This window comes from Lepidochelys kempii, chromosome 4 (assembly GCF_965140285.1).
Source record: "Lepidochelys kempii isolate rLepKem1 chromosome 4, rLepKem1.hap1, whole genome shotgun sequence".
NCBI lineage: Eukaryota > Metazoa > Chordata > Testudines > Cheloniidae > Lepidochelys > Lepidochelys kempii.
Window position 1 is genome coordinate 2,067,374 of NC_136383.1, and position 24,524 is coordinate 2,091,897.

Sequence of the window (24,524 nt, forward strand, 5' to 3'; positions counted from 1 at the left end):
AGAGCGAACCAAGCGGCGTGGGTTTTCATCAAGGAGAAACAAACAGAACGTTCACACTGTAGCCTGGCCAGTCATGAAACTGGTTTTTAAAGCTTCTCTGATGCGCATCCGCACCCTGCTGTACTCTTCTAACCGCCCTGATGTCTGGCTGCACGTAATCAGTGGCCAGGCGATTTTCTTCAATCTCCCACCCCGCCATAAATGTCTCCGCCTTACTCTCACAGATATTGTGGAGCGCACAGCAAGCAGTAATAACAATGGGAATATTGGTTTCGCTGAGGTCTAACCGAGTCAGTGTACTGCACCAGCGCACTTTTAAATGTCCAAATGCACATTCTACTACCATTCTGCACTTGCTCAGCCTATTGTTGAACAGTTCCTGACTGCTGTCCAGGCTCCCTGTGTATGGCTTCATGAGCCATAGCATTAACGGGTAGGCTGGGCCCCAACGGTTATTTTCAGGTCTGGGAAGAAAGTCCCATGCTGCAGCTGTTGAAACAGACCAGAGTTCCTGAAAATGCAAGTGTCATGTACTTTTCCCGGCCATCCCACGTTGATGTTGGTGAAACGTCCCTTGTGATCCACCAGTGCTTGCAGCACCGTTGAAAAGTACCCCTTTCGGTTTATGTACTCGCTGCCTTGGTGCTCTGGTCCCAAGACAGGGATATCGGTTCCGTCTATCGCCCCATCACAGTTAGGGAATCCCATTGCAGCAAAGCCATCCACGATGACCTGCACATTTCCCAGAGTCACTACACTTAGTAGCAGCACCTCAGTGATTGTGTTGGCTACTTGGATCACAGCAGCCCCCACAGTAGATTTGCCTACTCCAAATTGATTCCCGACTGACCAGTAGCTGTCTGGCTTTGCAAGCTTCCACAGGCCTAACACCACTCACTTGTGAACTGTGAGGGCTGCTCTCATCTTGGTATTCTGGTGCTTCAGGGCAGGGGAAAGCAAGTCATAAAGTTCCATGAAAGTGCCCTTACACATGCGAAAGTTTTGCAGCCATTGGGAATCATCCCAGACCTGCAACACTATGCGGTCCCACCAATCTGTGCTTGTTTCCTGGGCCCAGAATCGGTGTTCCACAGCATGAACCTGCCCCATTACCACGATGATGTCCACATTGCCGGAGCCCATACTTTCAGAGAAGTCTTTGTCCATGTCCTCATCACTCTGCTCACTGCGCTGTCGTTGCCTACTCACCTGCTTTTGCAGGTTCTGGTTCTGCATATACTGCTGGATAATGCGCGTGGTGTTTAGAGCCGTCATAACTGCTGCGGTGATCTGAACGGGCTCCATGCTTGCCGTGGTATGGCGTCTGCAAGAGAGCAGAGTGGCAGCGGAAGTGGTGGGTGGATGACAATGCTGACAGCAGTATGGCACCTGCACGAAAAAAAAGGCGTGAAACTACTGTTGGCCATTGCTTTCACGGAGCGAGGGGTAGGCTGGCAGCAGACAGTGCAGTACAACTGCTAGCTGTCATCATCTCCTGGGTGCTACTGGCTGGGAGAGCAGCCTGTGGCAGAATGGCCCCCTCAAAGACTGAACTCACAACCCTGGGTTTAGTAGGCCAATGCTCAAACCACTCAGCTATCACTCTACCAATATTCCAGACAGGACTGAATCTCCATTAGACAAAACTTAAAGAAGAGAATGGCCTGAGCCACTCCCATTTATGTCCAGGCGCCCCTGACAGACCTCACTGATTCCACTCCCACCCCACCATCCCACCCATCACCCCCACATCGCCCCGCCTCACCCTGCAGGTCCGTATCACCCCCACTCCCACCATCCCATCCATCACCCCCACATCACCCCACGTGACCCTGCAGGTCCCTATCACCCCCCCTCCCACCGTCCCATCAATCACCCACACATCCTCCCAGTCCCTATCATCCCGACTCCCACCGTCCCATCCATCATCCCCACATCCTTCCGCCGCAACCAGCAAGTCCCTGTCACCCCCACTCCCACCATCCCATCCATCACCCCCTGCATTGCCCCACCTCACCCTGCACAACCCTGTCACCCCCACTCCCACCGTCCCATCCATCACTCCCACATCATCCCGCCTCACCCTGCAGGTCCCTTTCACCCTCACTCCCACCATCCCATCCATCACCCCCACATCGCCCCACCTCATCCTGCCGGTCCCTGTCACCCCCACTCCCAACGTCCCATTCATCATCCCCATCCATCGTCCCACCTCACCCTGCAGGTCCCTGTCACCCCCACTCCCACCCTCCGATCCATCACCCCTACATCGCCCCGCCTCACCCTGCAGGTCCCTTTCACCCTCACTCCCACCATCCCATCCATCACCCCCACATCGCCCCACCTCATCCTGCCGGTCCCTGTCACCCCCCACTCCCACCGTCCCATTCATCATCCCCATCCATCGTCCCACCTCACCCTGCAGGTCCCTGTCACCCCCACTCCCACCCTCCGATCCATCACCCCTACATTGCCCCGCCTCACCCTGCAGGTCCCTGTCACCCCCACCGTCCCATCCATCACCCCCACATCGCCCCGCCTCACCCTGCAGGTCCCTGTCATCCCCACTCCCACCGTCCCATCCATCACCTCCACATCGCCCCGCCTCAGCCTGCAGGTCCCTGTCACCCCCACTCCCACCGTCCCATCCATCACCCCCACATCGCCCCACCTCACCCTGCAGGTCCCTGTCACTCCCACCGTCCCATCCATCACCCCAAAATCGCCCCGCTCACCCTGCAGATCCCTGTCACCCCCACTTCCACCGTCCCATCCATCACCCCCCCATGGCCCCGCCGCAACCCGCAGGTCCCTGCCACCCTCACTCCCGCCGCCCCGCCGATCACGCCGCCGGCGGCCCGAACGCCCGCCAGGCCTGACGCCCCGGCCACCCCCGGGGGCGGGGCGGGCCGCGCGGGGGCGGGGGCCGGCGGGCGGGCGGGGCGGGGCGGTGCCGGGCGGCGCTGGCGGCGCTGCGGGCGGGGTGTGCTGGAATGCGCGGCGCCTCCCGCCGCCCGCAGGAGACTCGCGGCCGCCCCGCGCCCTGAGGCCGGCCCCCAGCCCTCGGGAGCAGGGCAAAGCCCGGGCGGGCGGCGGCCCGGCCCCGCCGGTGAGTGCCACGGGGAGCGGGCTGGCCCGGCGGCGCGGGCAGCCAGAGGCGCTGTCCAGGGCTGATCTGCAGCGAGGCAGCCCGGCGGGGGCGGCCAGGCCCGGCCGGGGCGGGCGATCAGCACCAAGGCTAAGGGGCCGGGGCCTGCCTCGCGCTGCGCCCGGCGGAGCTGCTCGGGCCGCTGGTCCTGAAGCGGCGGCCGAGGCGGGCGGGGGAGCCCCGGAAGGGGCTCGGCGCCGCCGGGAGCCCCAGGCCTCGCGGCCCGGGAGGCTGGACAGCGATTTCCTGCCGGGAGCTGGGCCTGGGTCTCCGCGGCGGGCGGGGGGGCGGGGGCGTGACCTTGGGCCGGGGCGCGGGGGGCGTGGGCGGCTCTGCCCCGCGGGGCTGGGCGGGGGCCGGGGGCCTGCAGGGCGATCGCGCGAGGAAGGGGAAGCAGCCGCCGCGCTCGGCGGGGGGAAGTTGCCCGCTCCCGGCCGCACGGCGGGGGCCGCTCGGGGCGCGGCGGCGGCCGAGGCTGCGGGGTGAGCGGGGCCGCGGGGGGACGGCAGCGGCTTTGTGTTGGGTCTCGGAGAAAATGGCCGAATGCCTGTTTGTGGAATGCAGGCGCCGCCGGTGCTGCTGGCACCGCCACACGCAGGAATCTGGCAGCGGGCGGCCCCCGGCCCGGCCCTGCGTGCGGGGCCTGGCGGCTCGGCCGGCGGAGGTCGGCTGCTGGGCCTGGCCCCGCGGAGGCGGGCACGCCGGGCTTTAGCGAGCAGCGGGCCGGCGTGCTGATCTGGGGCTTCAGCTAGCGACTGTGCTTCCCGGGGCTGGGGTGCGAGCGAGGGGAAATGTTGTGTCATGGGAGCGGATTGCGTCTGGTTTCATCTCGACTCCGCGGCTGAGCCGACCTCACTTGGCTCTCCGGGAAACCAAATGGAACTTGAAAAGTCTGTGCTGAGCGCGGAAAATAAAGGCATTTGTTGCTTTGAAAAGGCAGCTTTTGAAGCAGTTTGCCCTCCAGCAGGAGTCCTCAGTCAAAGGAGGCCGAATACGGAAAAGTTGTTGATAGTAACTTTGCTCTTTAGTATGGTGAACGTAACTTCTGTATTCTTCTCTCTGGGTCTTTAACCCAACAAAAATCACACTCATTCTCTCACAGTTTTAATTATTGTGGTCTTCTTTGATTGAAGAGGCCTTGAAGAAATTAACAGAACTGATTAACTTGTCAAGAGCTCTAGTCATCTGGAAGTTGTGATGACCAAATTCAATTAAATTGACCAGTTATCACAGTCTTCCACATTCTAAGACATGGCTGCATAGGTAATGGAGGCACAGCATGGCTTTTACAGTCGCCAAAGCTTTTGGATTCATGGGAGAAGTGAAACTAGAAAGAGAGCTCTCTCCCAATTTCTCACAAACTTCACATAACTCTTCTAAAGTTCAGAAAGAAAGAGCTTTCAGATTTTTTTGTGAAAGCAGATGCAAAATGAGTCTCTTTGCAAAGAGGGTAGCCTGTAAAGTATGGGAATACGCGACTTCCAGCTTTGAATGAGAGGGGGTAGGGGAAGGGATTCAGAAATATATCTTTAGACATTCTAAATTTAGTTCAACAATGAGTAATATTTTATAAAGCTAATGTGTCTCGTGATAGTGTAAAGCAATCAAGAAGTTGTTTTAGATTATAGTTAAAGTAGACTTTTTTAAAAAAATGATAAAGAAAATTTAAGGCAGATTTTTCAGAGGGTGAGTTCATACTTGTGAGCAAAAAGTAAAAATAATTTTAAAGAAAAATGAATTAGTATTTGCTCAATTAATAAAATACAATATTTATCTAATCTAAGGAAGAGATAACTCACCAAATCTTTTTGTTTTTATTCTATTTGTATTTAATAATAATTGACAGTCTTGGATAGATTTTCAGAGTTTTCTGAAGTACACTCTTAGTTTTGGGTATTGCAAAATGGATGTTTTGTATTTGTAATTTAGATTTTTACTGGTGCTCTTTGTTTTTGTTTTTGTTTTTTTGACAGAATTGCTGTTATGGCAACTCAGGTGTTGGGGCAGTCTGGTGGGAACAGTCTATTTGCTGGCAATGCTAACATCAGTATGGCATTGTCTAACGACATGTATGACTTGCATGACCTTTCCAAAGCTGAGCTGGCAGCCCCTCAGCTTATTATGTTGGCAAATGTGGCCTTGACAGGAGAAGTTAATGGCAGCTGCTGTGATTACCTGGTTGGAGAAGAGAGGCAAATGGCTGAATTGACAACTGTAGGTGACAGCAATTTTTCAGACAGTGATGGAGAGGGTATGGAAGATACACAGAGAGTGGACAGTGATCCTGATGAACCTGAAAACATGGAATTAGGGTCTCTTGAAATTCCTAGTGTGGAAACCCAGGGTCCAGCAGTTTGCCCTACTCCTGAGACTTGCAGTCTGGAGAAGGACCTCCCATTGGAAGCACCAGATACTTCGGAGAGTGCGGAGGACAAATGTAAAAGCTTGAAGAGCAAGCCATTTCGTTGCAAGCCATGCCAGTATGAAGCAGAGTGTGAGGAAGAGTTTGTGCATCACATTAGGGTTCACAGTGCCAAAAAATTCATTGTAGAAGAAAATGCAGAGAAGCAAGTCCAGGTCAAAGAATCTGATTCTTGTACAACAGAAGAGGCAGATTTCTCTAAGGGGCCTATTCGTTGTGATCGTTGTGGCTATAACACTAACAGATATGATCACTATCTGGCTCACTTGAAACACCACAACAAAGCAGGAGAAAATGAGAGAGTCTACAAGTGCACCATATGCACTTACACTACAGTCAGTGAATATCATTGGAAGAAACATCTAAGAAATCATTTTCCTAGAAAGGTGTACACATGCTCCCAGTGCTCCTATTTTTCAGACAGGAAGAACAATTATATTCAACATATTCGAACTCATACAGGTAAGTCTTTCATCTGTACTTGAGTAGGAATATTGGTGATGGGGGGAACTGTACTAAGTATATCTCAGTGAGCTTCTTGTATTTGCAAGATTTGCTCCACCCTGATAAGGCTCTCTATTTGGCTGTTGTACTCCGATAATATTACCAGGTTAGCTTCCGACTACATGGAAGCCTTTACTTTTTATGAACTGCACTTCGTAGTCTTGAACGACTGAGAAAACACATCCAGTGTCATGGGTCCAAGAAGAAAAGGAGTACTTGTGGCACCTTAGAGACAAAACCAATTTATTTGAGCATAAGCTTTCGTGAGCTACAGCTCACTTCATCTTCATCGGATGCATCACGAGCTGTAGCTCACGAAAGCTTATGCTCAAATAAATTGGTTTAGTCTCTAAGGTGCCACAAGTACTCCTTTTCTTTTTGTGAATACAGACTAACACGGCTGATACTCTGAAGTGGGTTCAAGGGGAAATTAAGAGTATGTGCTCAGCTCAGCAGTCTAAAAAACACATTATCCTGAATAGAACATGAATATATATTTAAAAGTGGTTCATTACTTTTAGAATTTCTGGACCTGCAAAGTGAAGGCCAGCTGACTTAAAAAACAAAACAAAATTGACATCAGACTAAGGGTAAAGTTTTCAAAGGGCCTACGCGACTCAGGCACCTTTGAAAATTTTACCCTAAGGCTGAGCCAAAACTTGATCTTTTTCAGATTAAATTGCAATAATAGAAAACAAGGAATTCACACAGAGAAAGAGAGAGAGAGAGGAAACTACCCTTCCCAAACCTTGAGCAACTACCAACCCTGCTGAGAGGTTAAGAGTAGTATCCACTATAACTACATGAATCTTAATTGGCCAAGCTTGTGCAACTTGATGGCATGTAATGCAATAACTTTTGAATCCCATATTCAATTAATTCCAGAATTTCAGGGAGTGTTCTCGGAATCAATGGGCAGAATCCTATTGATTTTGGGGAAAATTGGAAAACCAGAGGGGGAAAATTGGGGACACACCGAAGCCCTGCTGTCTGTCTAGCAGTGCCACGGCTTCAAGTACCGCTGCAATAGTCTGTAGGTCAAGGTACTGGTTAATACCAGTTAACGCTGGTTCTCAAACTTTTGTACTGGTGACACCTTTCACTCTGCAAGCCTCTGAGTGTAACCCCCATTATAAATTAAAAACACTTTTAAAAAAGTATTTAACACTATTATAAATGCTGGAGGTGAAGCAGTGTTTGGGGTGGAGGCTGACAGCTTGCGACTCCCCATGTAATAACCTCGTGATCCTCTGAGGGGTCATGACTCCCAGTTTGAGAAACCCGGAGTTAACACCTTCTGACATAACAATACCCCGATTTCATCCCTTTGCCCATTCTCCCAATAGATTTCAACATGTTGACACCCTGACTTTCTTACCTCCCAGACAGAAAGAAGAGAAGTAATAATGCGGGGGAAGGCACAGAGCCATGGCAGGGGCGGGTGGGGAACGGTGGTATGGACAGAACAGGGGGTGTACACAGAATCCTGGTTTGGGGGTAGGGAACAGGGGAATCGCACAAAACCCATGATGGGGTGCAAGAATGGTATGGTATGAGGGGGACACAGCTATGGCATGAGGCAGGGAGCAAGTGGGTTGCAGAGAGTCTCTAAAATAGATGGGAGGGTGGCCCACAGGAAGCTTGAGGGGGGAATGGAGGGCTGCCAGGAGTCCCTTGTATGTACAGTAAGCTGGGCCTGCTGAAGCTAGGACATGTATCTGGGGCTCAGATGTTTCTAGGTCCCCATCGCTGCAGTATCCAAGAGAAACAGGTACATCATTTGTTAGCACACAGGAGTCCCATTTAAGAGATTTTGAATCAGTTTCCAATCTGCTACTAACAGTCTGAAGAAAAAAATTAGGGCCTCATTTTGCCTTGTACCAAGTGCAGTCTCAGGAATTTCTGTGAAGTGGCTCCAGGAGTAGGGCAGGACAGAACTTGGTCTAAATATTTTGCTATTTTAACAAGATACTTTTAAGCATGAGCAACCAGTTTCCAAATCTCCTACGTAGGGCTCCTATGCTGTCAATGTCACAAGTGCTATTACTTTTTAGCAAAATGGCTGCCAGTGCCACCAGTTTTATGTTTAATCACAATTGGTGTTTGCTTGACCAGATTCACTCCTGGGATAATGGGATAAAATTCTTTCTCTGCTTCTGTGGCACAGAAGGGGATTCACATGTGGCTGGGTTAGGTGGCAATGTGGTCACTCCTCCTGGGGGCAGCTTTAAATTTAGCCATTGGAGATTACCTCAGGGAGAGAGACTCAATCATCACCTCTTCCAGTTGGCCTGGGCTGGCCCCTCTCCTTCTGACCTGGTTCTTCCTACTGCGTGGGCTGTGCTGGCTGAACAAAGTGCACAGAGAATTTCTCCTTGTATTTCTAACCCAAGTAAAATGGTTTTAGTGACTTAATCTTAATCTCCTGCACAGTTTGAAATCTCTGTTTAGAAGTCCAGGATTGGAGTCATGAGATTTGCTGGTCAGGACTGAGGTGGAGCGGTGAAGCTACATAGAGAAGCTTGTACGGTGCCAGCCTGTATTAGTCTGTGCCCTTAGTTTCTTATCTATGTTAAAATGTACTCATATCTGCCAAAAAGAAGTATCTTGTTCAGAGGACACCATCAGTTTAAAAAAAAAAAAAATCACACTTCTGTCTGCAAAATACTTTAGTTACTATTTTTAAAAGCACACCTAAGATTATTAGAGAGACAGGGTGAGTGAAGTAATAATATCTTTTATCGAACCAACTTCTGTTGGTGAGAGAGACAAGCTTTCATGCTCTCTCACCAACAGAAGTTGGTCCAATAAAAGATATTACCTCCCCAACTTGTTTCTCTAATATTCTGGGAGCAACATGGCTACAACGCTACTACATACCTAAGATGGTTGTAACTGAAAGAGATTAGGAAAAAACCAGTATGTTCCTGTCTTTCAGTTTATTTTGTGCATTTGACAGCACTTCGTGTATGGTCAGTTTCACCATTTTCCCTGTAGTTAGTCAGTTTCTGCTTTTGTTGGTGTGGATCTTTCAAGGATCACTAGGAGAGGGAAAACTTTTTAGAAATGTGATTGTAAAATCACTAAAATAGTTACAAGGGCTAAAGATCAAGTGGAATTCCCCGTGAAACTACTTTTAATTATTTTTTTAAAATTGTCTTAATTTCTGGTTAATTAATGGTGGCTCTTTAAAGTTTCTCCACTTTTGTTTGGATGCTGCAGTCAGCTGAGTCAGTTTATCACTCTGATAAACTCACAAAAGCTCTCATTGAGATAAGGGTGCTCAGCATTGCATAGGCTCTAACCCAAAAGCAAGAGACAGCATTTAGTTGATCACTCCATTTGGGGTGGGCAGTACTACACAGCAACAGCAGTTATAATGTTTCAGAGGGGAATAAATGAGCAAAAGAAGAAATGAGCCTTGATCATTTTTCATGCTGCGGTACAAGGATTTGTTTGCCAGTGTTTGGATCTCTGTAAAATAGTGTGCTGCATTTATGATTTCATTAAATGTTTTGTATTGACAAATGTTTGCTACTAGTTCACCAAGAAATTAAACAGGGAAGCTATTTTAAAAAAAATCAAATAAAACAAGTAGAAGAGAGGTTTCTTTTGGGTGTTTTTTTTTTTTTTTTTTTTTGAGTAACTGTGGCAGTCTATACGTATGGTTCTTTACTTGGAAGTGTCCTTATTACTGGTTAAAACTGAACTTTATATTTACAGTGCCTTATGAAACATCCAGCCTAGGTAGTTGCTTCTGATTTGTTTGAGATGCATCTATTTTATTGGAAATGAGGGGTATGCATGTGAGATGGAAGGAAGTGGAATTGAAGAAGTAGTTAGTTTTGGGTTTGTTGCCAGCCAGGCTAAACAATATATGCTGATTGCTACACAGCTGTTTTGCCTTTTGTTTAAAACTCTGATTTGTTACAGTCTCCATGTCTTTAGATTGCTGCCCGTCTGTTAAACTCACTATTGTTATGGTAACACTCTAATTCAGAGGGGGGCAAACTACGGCCTGCGGGCCACATCCGGCCCAGAGGACCCTTCCCTCTGGCCCCTGAGCTCCCTGGGGGTCAGGACAGGCTTGCAGAGGAGCCAGCCCAACTCCATGGCAGACTGGAGAGCGGGGCGGAGCCCAACCCCTGGCCCCTTCCCTTCTTCTCCCTTCCCTCCCTGCCACCCTTGCAGTCACAGTTCCCCCAGCACCTGGGCAGCGTGGCTGCAGCTCCGGCGGGGCAGCACGGCTATAGCTCTGCCAGACCTGGTGCTCCAGAGCGGGGTGGTCAGGGGGAGTTACGGGGGTGGGGGGGAGGCGAGGAGCAGGGAGGGTTGCAGGGAGGCAGTCAAGGAGCCTGGGCCCTGCTGCCAGGGACAGAGGCAGAGCAAACCAGGGCCCCCCTCCACGTCCAGCATGCTTGGCCCCTGTCCCCAGCAGCCAAGCCCAGAAAGGGAGTGAGCCCTTCCCGACTGCCAGGGAGAGCAGCCAAACGAGCAGGGGAAACTCACAGGGAAAGGACTGAGCCCCCTTTTCCCCCACCCCACAGGTAACATGGGGCAGGGAGGGTTGGATAGGGAGCGAGGAGGCCCCAGGGGGGCGGTCAGGAGGTGGGGAGCAGGGGAGCTTGGATGGGGTGGGGGTCCCGGGGTGGTCAGGGGGTGGGGAGCAGGGGAGATTGAATAGGGGACGGGTTTCTGGAGGGGATGGTCAGGGGGCAGAGAGCAGGGGTGTTTGTATAGGATGCAGGAGTCCCGGGGGGCAGTCAGGGGTGGGGAGCAGGGGGGGTTGGATGGGGGTGGGGGTTCCAGGGAGCTGGAATGGGGGCAGGGCCAGGCCACACCTTGCTGTTTGGGGCGGCATAGCCTCCCCCAGTCTTCCCTACCTGTCCCTCCATATAGTTTCTGTACCCGATGTGGCCCTAGGGCCAAAAAGTTTGCCCACCTCTGCTCTGATTGAAGCTCTCTTATGTAGCTTTTACAATAATAATTAAATTGTCTACATCAGATATTTTATTTTGATGTTGCTAATTGTTTATTTTCCATTTAATAGTCTGAAATTGCTGAAGTGCTTGTTCTTTCTTAAATCAGTTTCCTAATTGTTATTAGAATTACAGATTTTGCATATCGATTTTTTTCTACTAATTAGTTTCACACTTAAAATGCTCCTGTATGATGAAAAAGATAAGTCCAAGGACTGATAATCATCCTTATTGTGAGAACAACACAAACTCAGACACAAAATTGATGCATAAATAGACTGCTATATTTGCAATCACCACTGCCTTCTCACGTATTAAACCTCCACGCATCAAGAGAGCTGAAATGCTTTGATCAGGTGTTATGTGTCCCAGGTTTTCAGATTGAAGTCAATGTGTATGTCTTCACTACAGAGTTAATTTGGGAGTGGGCACCCGGATTAGCCTAGTTCAAAAGTGAGCAGCCACATGGCAAAGGCCTACCTGAGTTACCATGTCCACTCTGGTGCTGTGCTCTTAGGACTTCTGCGGTCATATCCCTTGGTTCAGCTGTGGTAAGCTGAGCAGCTCAGTGGGAGAGTGTGTCCTTCTGGGCACACGGGGAGTAATGATGGGAAAGCACTGGAGGAGTGAAAGCACTACAGAGTGAAAGCGGCACTCGGACTTTAGCCTATACCCCAGGTATAGAGTGCACCAGCAAGGTCTACACACAGAGCACAACATGTTACACAGGCGTTCTCAAACTTCATTGCACTGCAACCCCCTTCTGATAACAAAAATTCCTACACGTCCCCAAGAGGGTGGATTGAAGCTTGAACCTGCCCGAGCCCCGCTGCTCCAGGCTGGGAGGCCAAAGCTGAAGCCCAAGGGCATCAGCCCCAGGCGGGGAGCTTGTAACCTGAGCCCTGTGCCCAGGCCTGAAGCCCTTCGGCATCGGCTTTAGCCCCAGGTGGTGGGGCTTCAGCAAGTCTAATGCCAGCCTTGGTGGCCCCATTACAACGGAGATGTGATCCACTTTGGGGTTCTGATCCACAGTTTGAAAATTGTTGCATTACAGGGCTCTGTAGTTTACACCCCTACAGAGTGTACCCTACAGTACTGTGGAGCTGTGCAGACCAACTCTGCATCACTTAAGGTGCTTTTGAAAATTCCACCCGTAGGTGCCTACCTTTTTAGGCTACTGTTTTTTTAAATTTTGGTGTGTGTCCATAAGAGAGTTCACCATTACTTTTCTAATATGTTGAAAGTCTGTAGTACCTTTCACTGTTTTATACAGAAACAAAGGGTATGCCTTTGTTACACAGTGATTGGCACCAGGGTCTGAGCATCTGAGGATAGCCTAGCCCAAGTATGCATGTACCTACAGCAAAACCCAGCCTCCGTACCTGGGCTCTCAGTGTTCCTGCATTTGCCTGTCAGTCTCAAGGGAGTCAGTAAGTTAAATCAATTATTTAAATTGCTGCACCCCCTTTAAAATTATCTAAAAGTGTAATATTTCTGAATTTTAGATTTGTCATTCAATCAAGACTATGAAATGAAAAAGCACTGGTAACAAGCAATGACAAACTAAAACAGAGCAGGGCCTTTGCTCATGTAGTTTCAGATTGTAAAGAAAGTCTCATCTGCTTGGAGGAGGCATTTAAAAACACAACTACTGCTTTACAACAGTAGACCCACTCCTCCCTTAATTTCATTTTATGTGTCTAGCATAAATCTCCCACATTGTTTTAAGTAGGGGAGAATTAACTTCTTTTTAGGAGGGGGATTAAAATGGTTTAGGGTGGAATTTTTCTTTCAGTTGCTGATCTAATTAACAATGATTGTATAACTGGATGGGTGGGAGGAAGAAGCTTAGTTAAAGGGCTCGTCTACAGGTACGGCGCTGCAGTGGCACAGCTGCGGTGCTTAGTGAAGACGCCACCTACGCTGATGGGCTCAGTTATGCTCTTCCCCGAGAGGCGGTACCTATGCTGATGCGAGAAGCCCTTCCATCGACATAGCTCTGTCTGCACCAGGAATTCGTTCGGTTTAACTGCGTTGCTCAGGGGAGTGGATTTTCCACACACTCGGGTCACGTAGATTTGCCGACATAAGTTTGTAGCATAGACTAAGCCACAGAAACTCCCAAACAATCGCAGCCCTATCCCTAGACCTGTCCCTACCGCCGTTGGATGTGTCCATACTAGGAAAAAGGTGTGTTCTTAAAATCCTAGTGAAGACAAGGAAGCGTGTAGCTTTCATGTGTTTTCCCGGTCCAAGTAAACACCAGTTGGGAGCCTAGGATTTACCTTGACCTGCTTAACACGTGTTAATACTAGAACAGCCTTGTCTTCACTAAGGACTTTACTTGTGCTAGGGTTTATCTACAAATAAAGTTAATCCAGAATAGCGAATGCATTTTGTGTTTGTTTATCTTGAAAGTAGATTAACCTAAAAATGAAAAAGGCACTGGCTTGTCTATCAGGGGACACCCAGAGTGCATCTGCACTCCAGAGACTACACCACGTAGCCCTAGAGCGTACATGTAGCCTACGCCAACAGAAGGAGTTTTTCTGTCAGTCCAGGAACACCACCTCTCTGAACGAAGTTAGCAATGTCAGCAGACTCCCTCTTCCATCAGCATAGCTATTCCTACACTGCGGCTTTTGTTGGCATTGCTACATCACTCAGGAAGTGTGGGGCTTTTTGAATTTACCATATTTTGTTTTTATTTGAACTCACTGTTTGTTTTTGCAGGAGAGCGTCCCTATCAATGTGCTATGTGTCCCTATTCAAGTTCTCAGAAGACTCATTTAACCAGGCACATGCGAACTCATTCAGGTTGGTAAAAGGGCAGTAATCACAGTAACCCAGAAATAAGCTAGTTACTTTTTGGTTTATTCCATAGAAAATATTTATTAAATTTGTTTAGTGTTATCCGAACTTAAATGGTCATAATGAAAATGATCTAGCTTTTTAAGAGGACATTTTTAATCTTGTGCAGTTCAAACAGGCACTGTTGATTAAAGAACAGGATGTCTGGTATCCTAGTGGTTTCCTACTTGGGGTGGACCATTAGAATCAGATTGTCAAATTAAGCAGTTTTACTCAAATGCTGCCTGTTCTTACTTCACTCTTTTTACTATGTATAAAGTGACTTGCAAAAAGTATTAATATCTTGTCCTATTAAAAAACGTTTTGGGTTAGATTGTGAAGCTTTGGTTAATTTGGATAGATTTTGAAAAAGTAGGTAAAATCTCCGGGACAGGAAAAAGAAGAGTATGCTAAATTTTTGCATTAGTAAATTAATCTTATTTGAAAAGAAGAGACTCTGCACTGCTCCTTACCACCATTATTGGTTTACTTGAAGATGGCAAGGTTAAAAGTGATGATGTCAAGTTTACTTCATTATTTGAAAAGTAGTTGAGATCCTTAGATGAAAGGGGCTATACAAGTGCAAAGTATTACTATTGAAAGTTGTAAGGAAGGAATAAATATTTTCCCATTGCTATCCAAGGTACATTCCAAGGCTTGGTAGAGAACCTTCATTCCTTTGTACTTTTTAAGGCATGATACAGGTTCAGGAGCAATAGGATGAAGAGTGTGGGAACAGATCCTCAGCTCGTGTAAATTGTCATAGCTCAGTTGAAGTAGTGAAGCTGTGACAGTGCACACCAGGTGAGGATCTAGCCTGTAATATCTAATGTATATCTGTTTCAGCAATTCCGAGAGAACAGTTAATTTATGCTTGGTAATTAAATAAAAATCTGTCACGGTTATGTCCACTTGATGTAAGAAAATGTCTTATTTAGCTTTTATGCACAGTATCACCAAAAAAAAAAAATTGCAGAAAATGTTTACACAGTCATGTTCCCTAGGATTTAAGGCCAAGGTGGTACTTGTCACTGTCATTTATTTCACGGTTGGTAAAGTCATGCTTGTGTTTTCAGTAACCTATGGTAACTGTGTTTGGTCTCTCTTTTACACATCTTGTTTAGGAACGGGCAGCATTTACTGTTGTACAGCTGCTGTTGTATTGAGGTGATAGTCACAAGCACAACTCAGTTGTAGCTCTAGGAAAACCTCAATGTGAACTTCAACCTACACTATACCTATTGCCTTAATTGTGACTCTTGCCTGGGTAATGAGGGCAGGATCCAAATCCTAAATCAGAAGAATATAAATATAGTAAAAAGAAAAGGCGGACTTGTGGCACCTTAGTGACTAACAAATTTATTTGAGCATAAGCTTTCGTGAGCTACAGCTCACTTCATTGGATGCATCAGATGAATTGGTTAGTCTAAGGTGCCACAAGTCCTCCTTTTCTTTTTGCGAATACAGACTAACACGGCTGCTACTCTGTAACCTATAACTACAGTAGTCAGATTATGTTACCGGCCTCCAGATCAGGAACAAAATATTGTGTGTGCAATGTTGAAAGAGATGAAAGAGACAACTAAGTCTAATAAAGCAGCAATAGCATATGTAACTATTTTCATATAAGTGGTTGTATGTCATAGAATCCTAGAAATGTAGGGCTGGAAGGGACCATGACAGGTCATCTAGTCCAGCCCGCCGCCCGCTGAGGCAGGACCAAGTAACCCTAGCCCATCTCTTGGCAGGTGTTTGTCCAACCTGTTCTTAAAAACCTCCAATGACTAGGATTCTATCTTTGAAGCCTATTCCAGAGTTTAAATATAGTTATAGTTAGAAAGTTTTTCCTAATATCTAACCTGAATCTCCCTCGCTGCAGATTAAGCACATTACTACTTTTCTTACCTTCAGTGGGCATAGAGAACACCGTCCTCTTTAGAACAGCTCTGAATACATTGGAAGACTGTTACCAGATTCCTCCCTTAGTCTTCTTTTCTCAAACTAAACATGCCCATTTTTTTAACCTTTTCTCATAAGGTCAGGTTTTCTAAACTGTTTATCATTTTTGTTGCTCTCCTCTGGACTCTCTGCAGTTTTTCCCCCATCGTTCCTGAAGTGTGACCCCCGAATTGGTTACAGTACTTCAGCTGAGGCCTCACCAGTACCGAGTGGAACAGGGCAATGTGTCTTACATTCAACACTCCTGTTAATACCATGTCTTGACATGGGTTTAAAGAAGCAATTTCTGAGCACCTTAAGCAGTTGGAACAGATAATTCTAGAGCATGCAAAGGGAGAGGTGCTCTTCACCTAGTTCTAAGTAACACACAGTAAAATACAGTTGATCCACTAATTATTGGTGATAATCGTGTAATTAAGTTCAGGCTCGTCAGGGAAGGGATTGTACCATACCAAACACTAGGACTGTGATGTTAAACTTGAGAAAGGAGGATTAGAGGGGGAACTAAAAGAGGAAGATCATTTAAAAAACAACAACAACAAAAAGCAGTGCACTTCTGGTCTGTGCTTGGTGTTCTAAGGTGCTGTTGTGATATAAACAATATTTAAAAGATTCTAAAGTCAGAAGTGAGGAAATTAAAATCCTTAGACTCAGCAAGGGAGACAACTTAATTATATCCTAACAGTGACACAGAAAACATGCAGAGCTCTAAACAAACAAAGAAAGGGGAAAGCAAAAGACAAAACTAAACTCCAGCGGGATTAAATACCAAAGGACCAGAAGTTATTAAAGCCAAACAGATACCCTTCAAAAAACTGAAATGTAGCCCGTGTGAAGCCAATAGAGTGAAATTTGAATGAGGACAAGTTAAATTTAAGATGGAAATTAGAGGACTAAATGGACATTTGAAAAACAAATAGCCAAAGATAGAAAAACAAACAAGAAAATTGTTTAAGTATATCAGAAGCAGGAGCCCTCTGACATCTACAGTGCAATTAAACACTCACAGTTGGCCCGAGTGGCTGACATGGGCTCGGGCTAAGGGGCTGTTTAATTGCAGTGTAGGCTCTTCGGGCTCAGGCTGGAGTTTGAGATCTGGGACCCTTCCCACCTCATGGGGTCCTAGAGCACGGGCTTCAGCCCAGGCCCAAATATCTGTACTGCAATTAAACAGCCTCTCAGCCTGAGCCCCACAAGCCCAAGTCAGGTGACACTGGCCAGCTGTTGGTTTTTAATTGCAGTATAGACATACCCTGAAGAATGCCATGGGTCTGCTGGATTACTAGAGATAAATGGAACAATTAAGGAGAATTAGGACATTAAAGAAGCTAAATGATTTCTTTGCATTCTCAACATAGAAGATCTTTGAGAGAGACCTACATTTTGTCAGTTAATAAAAAGAGGTACTGCCAGGGGTTAAGGTGTCTAAAAAGAAGGTGCTAGGGCAAACTACTGAATTAAAAAACAAGACACTAGGACTGGATGGCAGCTTACCTAATTATTACTGTTTTGGGGGTTTTTTTGCACATTTCTCAAAACTGTTGAACTTGTCTTGTTACACTAAATTTTTTTTTTGCACATTTGCATTTATGTGAAATAAACCAAAGTAGTTCTGCAGTAAACTCATACACTAGACAATATGTTTTGTAACACCCTTGTCAAGAATTGCTGCAAAAATGCAGGTGCCCTAGGACTTCATCAATGATATGAGAGAGATGTGCTCAATGGAATTGGTCTTCTGTTTCTAAAACTAACATGCAAATGCTAAACCAAATAGGATTTGTACATTATATTTAATACAAAGTAATATTTTAATATTTAAAGTAAAAATTCAGATAATTGAATTAATAGGGGTAATGATCATCTGAATGGTGTACATTTTTTCCAGAAAATTCTATTTTTAGAGTGTGCTTTATTGCTTTGCTTGCCATGTGTAAGAATCAATTTTCATCCATTTCATTTTCAGTGCAAATAGAAAGTGTATTAACCCTTTGTAAAGTTGGACTTTTTTGGAAATATTTGTGTAAGACGATTATTCATCACCTGTTAATTTCCATTTTTCTACAATGCATTCAATGGACCAGTTGGGTATGGATTCCATTTGCTAATATTACTATAGAATGATCTATTCCGGTATGTATTCATAGACAGAGTGTGATGTAGTTACTGCTTGTTTGGTTGTTTTGTTTTTCCTTCTCTTTTCTTTGTGGTGTTGTTGGTGTCTTTGTGAACGTGTTTGTGACTATAAAATTATGATTTTGGATTTCTTAAGTTGACGTACTTTTAACAAAGGAGCATGGACAATTTAAAAAAAAATTCATGTATGTACCTATATAATGTTAAGTAATTGTTTCTTCTATGTTTATTAATCATAATTCCCCACTCCTTCCTCAGGTGAGAAGCCATTTAAATGTGATCAGTGCAGCTATGTGGCCTCAAACCAGCATGAAGTAACTCGTCATGCAAGGCAGGTTCACAATGGGCCCAAACCTCTGACTTGCCCACACTGTGACTACAAAACAGCTGACCGAAGTAACTTCAAAAAGCATGTAGAACTCCATGTCAACCCACGCCAGTTCCTTTGTCCTGTCTGTGATTATGCTGCATCCAAGAAATGTAACCTGCAGTATCACATCAAATCCAGACATCCTGATTGTTCGGATATCACAATGGATGTTTCCAAAGTGAAACTACGGACTAAAAAGAGTGAAACTGACTTTTCTGAAAGCATGAATGACAAGATGGAGAAAGAGCAAATGAAAGGAGATTCATCTGAAAAGAAAAATGAGGGAGCTGTAAAAGTGGAGAAAAAAGAGAGCTTATCAAAAGAAAAGAAACCAGCCAGCAGCATTTGTGTAGGCCAGGTGACAACCAGGAGTCGTAAATCAGCTTCTGAAAACAAGGAGGTAGATATTAAAATTGACAAAAGTAAAGAGAAATCAAGTAAAAGAAAGAAGACTAAAAGAAAAGCAGAGGCTGTGTTAGTTTCCTCAAAGCAAGATCTTGAAAATGACACACAAACAATAGCAAAAAAGAAAAAGAAAGTGGAAAATAAATCCAGAAACTGTCAGGAAGCTCAAAAGAGTGAAGTCAAATTGGAGGTGCCTAAAAAACTGAACTCTTGCCTTAAGAAAAACAGAAAAAAGAAAGCTTTGAAAAATAAGCATAGTAAGAAAAGCAATAAACTTGATCAGGAAAAGATCCAAGGTGAGGTAATCCCTGAAAAGTCTTCTCTCCTAGAACAGGACAAAAAGGGGAAGTCTGACAGTGATGGGAATGACGAGCAGAAGGAGCCAGATCCTGTTGTTAGTCCACTGTTAGTGAACACTGACAGCCAGATTCCTGATGGGGGAGAAAGCCAGACTATTGATGGAGAGTGTGTGCAGGACCAGGGACAACTTCCCCCACAGCTTCGGGATGAAAATGTAAACCCAAAGGTAAAAGACCAAGAAATGCCCACTTCAGAGGAGGAGAATAAAGAAACTGTTTATCAGAAAGAAGTTGAAGAACAGCCAGATAAAGAGCAGGTTACTTGCTCTGAGGAGTCTCCTAGCACATCATCCTCTCAACAAAACCTAGATGTGCCAAAGGATGCGTTACCATATTTGGCGCATCAGCTGGAGCTGGTGCAAACTTGTGAGACAGAAACTGTGACTAATCCAGATCCAGTAGATCTGTCCAAAACAGATTTACCAGCTGAAGAACCAGCACCACAACCACCAGAAAAATGTGAGCAAGACCCTAAAGAAACTCTGGCTTTGTCATCTGCAGATAACATGGCAGTGAATGAATCTCAGGAAATTGATGAGGACGAAGGCATTCACAGTCATGATGGCAGTGATATAAGTGACAACATGTCAGAAGGAAGTGATGATTCCGGGTTAAATGGTGCTCGATCTGTGCCAGAGGAAACAAGTAGCAAAGCATCACAGGAAGCTGCAGAGGCAAAGGTTACAAAGGAGAACTATGTGTGTATTTTTTGTGACCGCTCATTTAAAAAAGAAGGCGAATACAGTAAGCACCTCAATCGCCACTTAGTGAACGTGTATTATCTTGAGAAGGCAACAAAGGGGCAGGAATAACCAAATTGCAGTTTGATGGCAAGTTTATCCTTGTCTGTAACATCTTACACAGTTTATGTACAGTTGTTGTAGTCTTTTTAAAGCATGGTTTGCTTTAATTAGTGTCTAGTTTATTTTTTTTAAGTTGAAAATACTTGTGTAATGTTGAATTCATTAATTGTATCTCTTGATTAAAGAAGGCATGTAGGTAGGGTATGTGAGGCTGTATCCTATTAAATCAGCGTAAGCCTCTAGTCTGTTCGTTTATGCACAAATTATTTTATAAATTGAGTTTTAGTAAACAGACTATAGCTACACCTGCATAATTCAGATGCATTTTGAACCATAAGAACCTTTTTGTTCTTAGCTGTCAGTTTTTCCTCAAATTAAGTTTTAGTTCGATTATCTTAACATATCTTCGTATCAACTACTAATTGATTTTTCTACAAGGAAGATGGCTTCTGTTTCATAAAAAGAGCACTTTGTAAAACAAATCAAATTTGTCTAGAGATAAACATAATGATTTGAGATAATTGTAATTTTGAATATACATTTCAAATCCCCTAATCATGAGCAGAAAGCCAAAATTTGGAAGTAATATTTCCAACTTTCGATCTCAGATCTTGGTAAATATATTAATTGAAACTGTAGTTGTAATTGGCATAGTTATGAGGGGAGCAAGTGTTATGTTTTTTTTTTTATTCTTTACTTTTGATTGTGCTTTAAGGGCTTAAAATATTGCACATTGTATTTTTGATTTTTACCTATGCAGTTTAATCCTTTAGGAATAGCATTTGTGCAGTATATGTACATTATATATGCATGTTTGGTTTTGTTCATGTAATTTTTTTCTTTATTTTGAAACTTTCAGATTTGTTGCTTACCATGGGCCAGTTTTCTTTGATACTCTTTGCTACAGTTTTTCTTGTTTTTGTGGGGTATTATTGGTTGTGCATGAATTTGGTAAAATTATGGAGTTTTTGGTTATATTTTGTAAGTAGCTTTAAAATTGTATAGTTTTTTTGGGCAAAGGATGCTGATGTAGGTTCAAAACATTTTGAATAACCATATTCATGGCATTTTCATTGTATTTTGTCAAGAAAATTTTACTTCTGATATTTGTGATACTTAGTGCATTCATTTTAATTAATTTATAACTTCTGATCACCATAAAGTGGAATATTCATTCTAGAGGGACACAGACTGCATATTTCTATAAACCTTGTTTTCTTTTTTCTTCTCCACTTCAATGTGGGGCATCTCTCAATCTACAGGATTAAAACTAATTGTAGCACGGATGTAAATGTAGATCATCCAAATCCAAAATGCCATCCACCAAGAAAAGACTGGTAAGCAACAAACCTGGAATTAGGAAAGATGTAGAATTTTCTGTTCTTTATTCATTCAAGATTTAATTAAACAATTAAAAAAATAGCCTTGATCTGTTAAAGAGAAAATAAATTGGTGACTATTATTATAAACTCATGCTGATATGCGAGGAAAGACATAAGTACTATTTGAATACAGGGCTCCATCCAGAACAAAACACAGATGATCTTCTGAGGCATGCAAGTGCTAGGAAGGCTTGCTAGCTGTGTGCCAACCAGTTGCAAAAACAAATAGGCAAAAAAAAAAAAATCTCTGCAGCAGGGGAATCCACATTTATGCCTCTTGGATAGGGCGCAGCCTCCCTGGCTTTTCAGCCCTGAATGCTTGCTAGACCTCTGTGGAGCAGTAGTTGTGGATGCAAATGTCAGCTGACTAGAGCCCCCCAGTGGGTAAGCTCATCTGCCAAGGCATTTTGTGACAAGTCCTCTAAATATGAACTGCCAAGAAAGAAAAATAAACTCCTACTGTTCCCCCCCGGCCCCCCCCCCCAGGGGACAGCAGAGTTTGTATTTATTCTGATTACTTCTTGTTTTGTCTAGAGACGTACCTAGTTCTGGAAACTGCACATCTGTGTGCATAAATATAACTTGAATGAATAGAGAACAAAGACAGTACACTGCTACTGCTTCTGCGGGGGATTGGTAGTGGAAGGCCAAAGATTTGTGTGCAGGGGGGAGATCCCTCAAGACAGAAATAAATTGTATAATGTATAGAGAGTTTGTGTGTGATTAGATAGTGTTCAGTGCTTTCCTTGGCTGTGACAATCATTGTCAACTGAAGATCAAGTTGCAACTATATTTATGTTAAAACATTTAGAAAATAAACCTAGTTGAATTGTCTTCCTAAACAACCAGTTATGATAGTCTTAGCGATAGCTTTTCTTGTTAAGTGTGTTATCTTTTTATGTATAAAATGTTACCATCTTGTGTAAGAGATTTGAACAGAGGCTGGGAATTCCAGTGACGTGTAGAGGTTTTATGGATACCTTCATATTTTTTAAAAGAGCAATTACCATCTTGCAAGAGATTTCAAGAACTTTAATTACATTCAGATAAAGTTTTTGGACAAGCCTGGTTTTTGAGCTGGAAGTTAAAATATGGCAGTGAGGTGAATTAAATTTAAACGATCTGCCATTAACTCAAAGCAGACTTATGTTCCTCCAAGTAAATACTGTACACTGCTGGGAAAAGGGCTGAATACTTTTTACTTTATGCTCACAGGGACTCCATGAAAAGAATAATGCCTATATTAGGCAATATTCCTTATCACAAGATTTGAAAGTGAAAATTAATGTGTTAAGTATGAACAAAAATAAAATGTGGATTCTTCCTACTTAAAAATATACCCGAGATGTGATCTTTTTGCCTTGAAATACTTCAGATATGAGACTGAAACCATGTTGAAATTTCCATTTTTCTGATTTGCTTTTAATAGAGCTAAAGGTAGGAATTTGGAAGTACGTGAACGTAAAGCAGCAAAAGATGTACTATGTCACTCATCTCTAACAATATGCTTAGACGTTGCTAATGAATATTTGAAATAGGGTGTAAAACTTAGGTTAACCTACCTTGTGTGTTCTAAAATACGTATTTTTCACCTCTCTTTAAACATATGTACCACATTGTGTTTCTTTTCCAAGAACGTTAAATTATTTGGTATACTTTGTTGCCAGTACGTCTTCCCTCTCATAGGGCTTCTCTGGGCGACAAAGCCTGTAACAATATCCCACCTTAAGATGTGGCTGGAGGGATTACTGCAGGCTTCCATGTAATGCTATCCCACACTGCCAATCCCATACTGAGTAACATGGTGTTTGTGGCTTTCACATATATTTAAATGTACACTCAAAAAGTGACCATCACAAGAAATGACCTAAAAAGTGGATAACCAGGAACTTGTAATCCATGGTAATGTAGTTACTATTTTTGAATTTTGATAAACTAGGCTGGAACTGTACATCCTTTGAACTGACAGGTCAGTTAGCATCCAATAATGTTGTTGATTTCAACAGAGTAATAATGTCGCTAATAAGTGTTAAACCAAATTCAAGACACCTCTTGAACCTTGGTGGTGTAGATACCTGATTTACATACAATATTAACTGAATCCAGCTAGCTAATGGAATGGTCTCTCATGTGCATACGCTTTTTTCTAAAGTTACACTAGCTAACAAACTTTTGTAAGCTGGCACTGAAACATTTTTATGATGTTTTGTTGCACCATGTTTGAAGCTTTTACAGTGCAATACTTGTATTATTTTCTGAATTAAACCAAAGGTAATTTTTTTCATGCTGTTTATCTACTGTAGTGCATGACAACCTTTTATACATTTGTAATAGATGTAAAACAAACCAGATCACAAGTCCTGTTTTACCTAAACTATGTACAAGTCTTTTGTCCAAAATGTAGTGTAAAGTTAAACTAAATTGCATTATATTAACCTTTAGGAGTGTATTTTCCTAAGCATAGTCATGATTAAATAAACTTTATTAAACTTGTGACTTATCTATACCTTTTATTAATGGCTAGTAAACAATCTCGCTCTCTATGAAAACTGTCTGTAAATAACCCCTAGCATTAGTTAGCAACATTCATATGGAAGCCTGCTTCATTATATGGGGCCGTTGTGGGCCACATATGCAGCTCTCTGTTATGTGGGCCGCATCCACACAATATATATTCTGCCTGTATGGCCCTGAGGATGTCACATGGGCCGCAGCTGTGTGCTGACTGGGCTGCAAGGTTGAGAACCACTGCCCTAAATGAAGAACTTGCTGCTGAAACTAGTTTACAAATATTAACAGTTTAAAGGGGCACAGCAAAGTAATTTAGGCTTAGACCTTGACTTATCTTTGCAGTTGTCTATAACTTGACAGGGAACATCAAGGGAATGGGAATTTTATAGAGTCAGTGTGGCAGAGCTCTGACCTTGTCCCCATGGGTCCTGCACTTCCAGGCAGTTTATGCTAGCTTCAGAGGCTCACTGCAACCCTCCACGTAGCCCTTCTCTCTCTAGGGCCAGGGATACAGTCTACTGAGCCCTTTTCATCTTAAGACAGCAAGGAGGTTGGTGAGAGAATTCCCAGTCTCTGTTGCTCCTACGGCCTCATACCAAAACAGTTTAGCCTCCTGTCCTGACAGGGGCCTGTTTTCCCCTCCCAGGAGGTGTTTCTGTAGTGGTGGGTTGGGGGGAATGCAGGCCCGCCCTCTAC

The 24,524-nt window shown here is 44.3% G+C and overlaps 1 protein-coding gene across 2 annotated transcripts; it reads left to right on the forward strand.

Annotated features, from left to right (window-relative positions):
* The first annotated feature begins 2,958 nt into the window (after positions 1-2,958).
* REST (RE1 silencing transcription factor) lies at positions 2,959-23,810 on the forward strand. Of its 2 annotated transcripts, none has more exons than XM_073340192.2 (4): positions 2,959-3,109; positions 5,122-6,032; positions 13,787-13,870; positions 18,257-23,810. In XM_073340192.2, exons 2-4 carry the CDS (start codon positions 5,132-5,134, stop codon positions 19,942-19,944), a joined length of 2,673 nt encoding a protein of 890 aa, XP_073196293.1. In that variant the 5' UTR covers positions 2,959-3,109; positions 5,122-5,131; the 3' UTR covers positions 19,945-23,810. The 2 variants fall into 2 exon arrangements, with proteins under 2 accessions (XP_073196293.1, XP_073196295.1); XM_073340194.2 differs by lacking the exon at positions 2,959-3,109 and adding an exon at positions 3,527-3,630.
* The last annotated feature ends 714 nt before the right edge of the window (positions 23,811-24,524 follow it).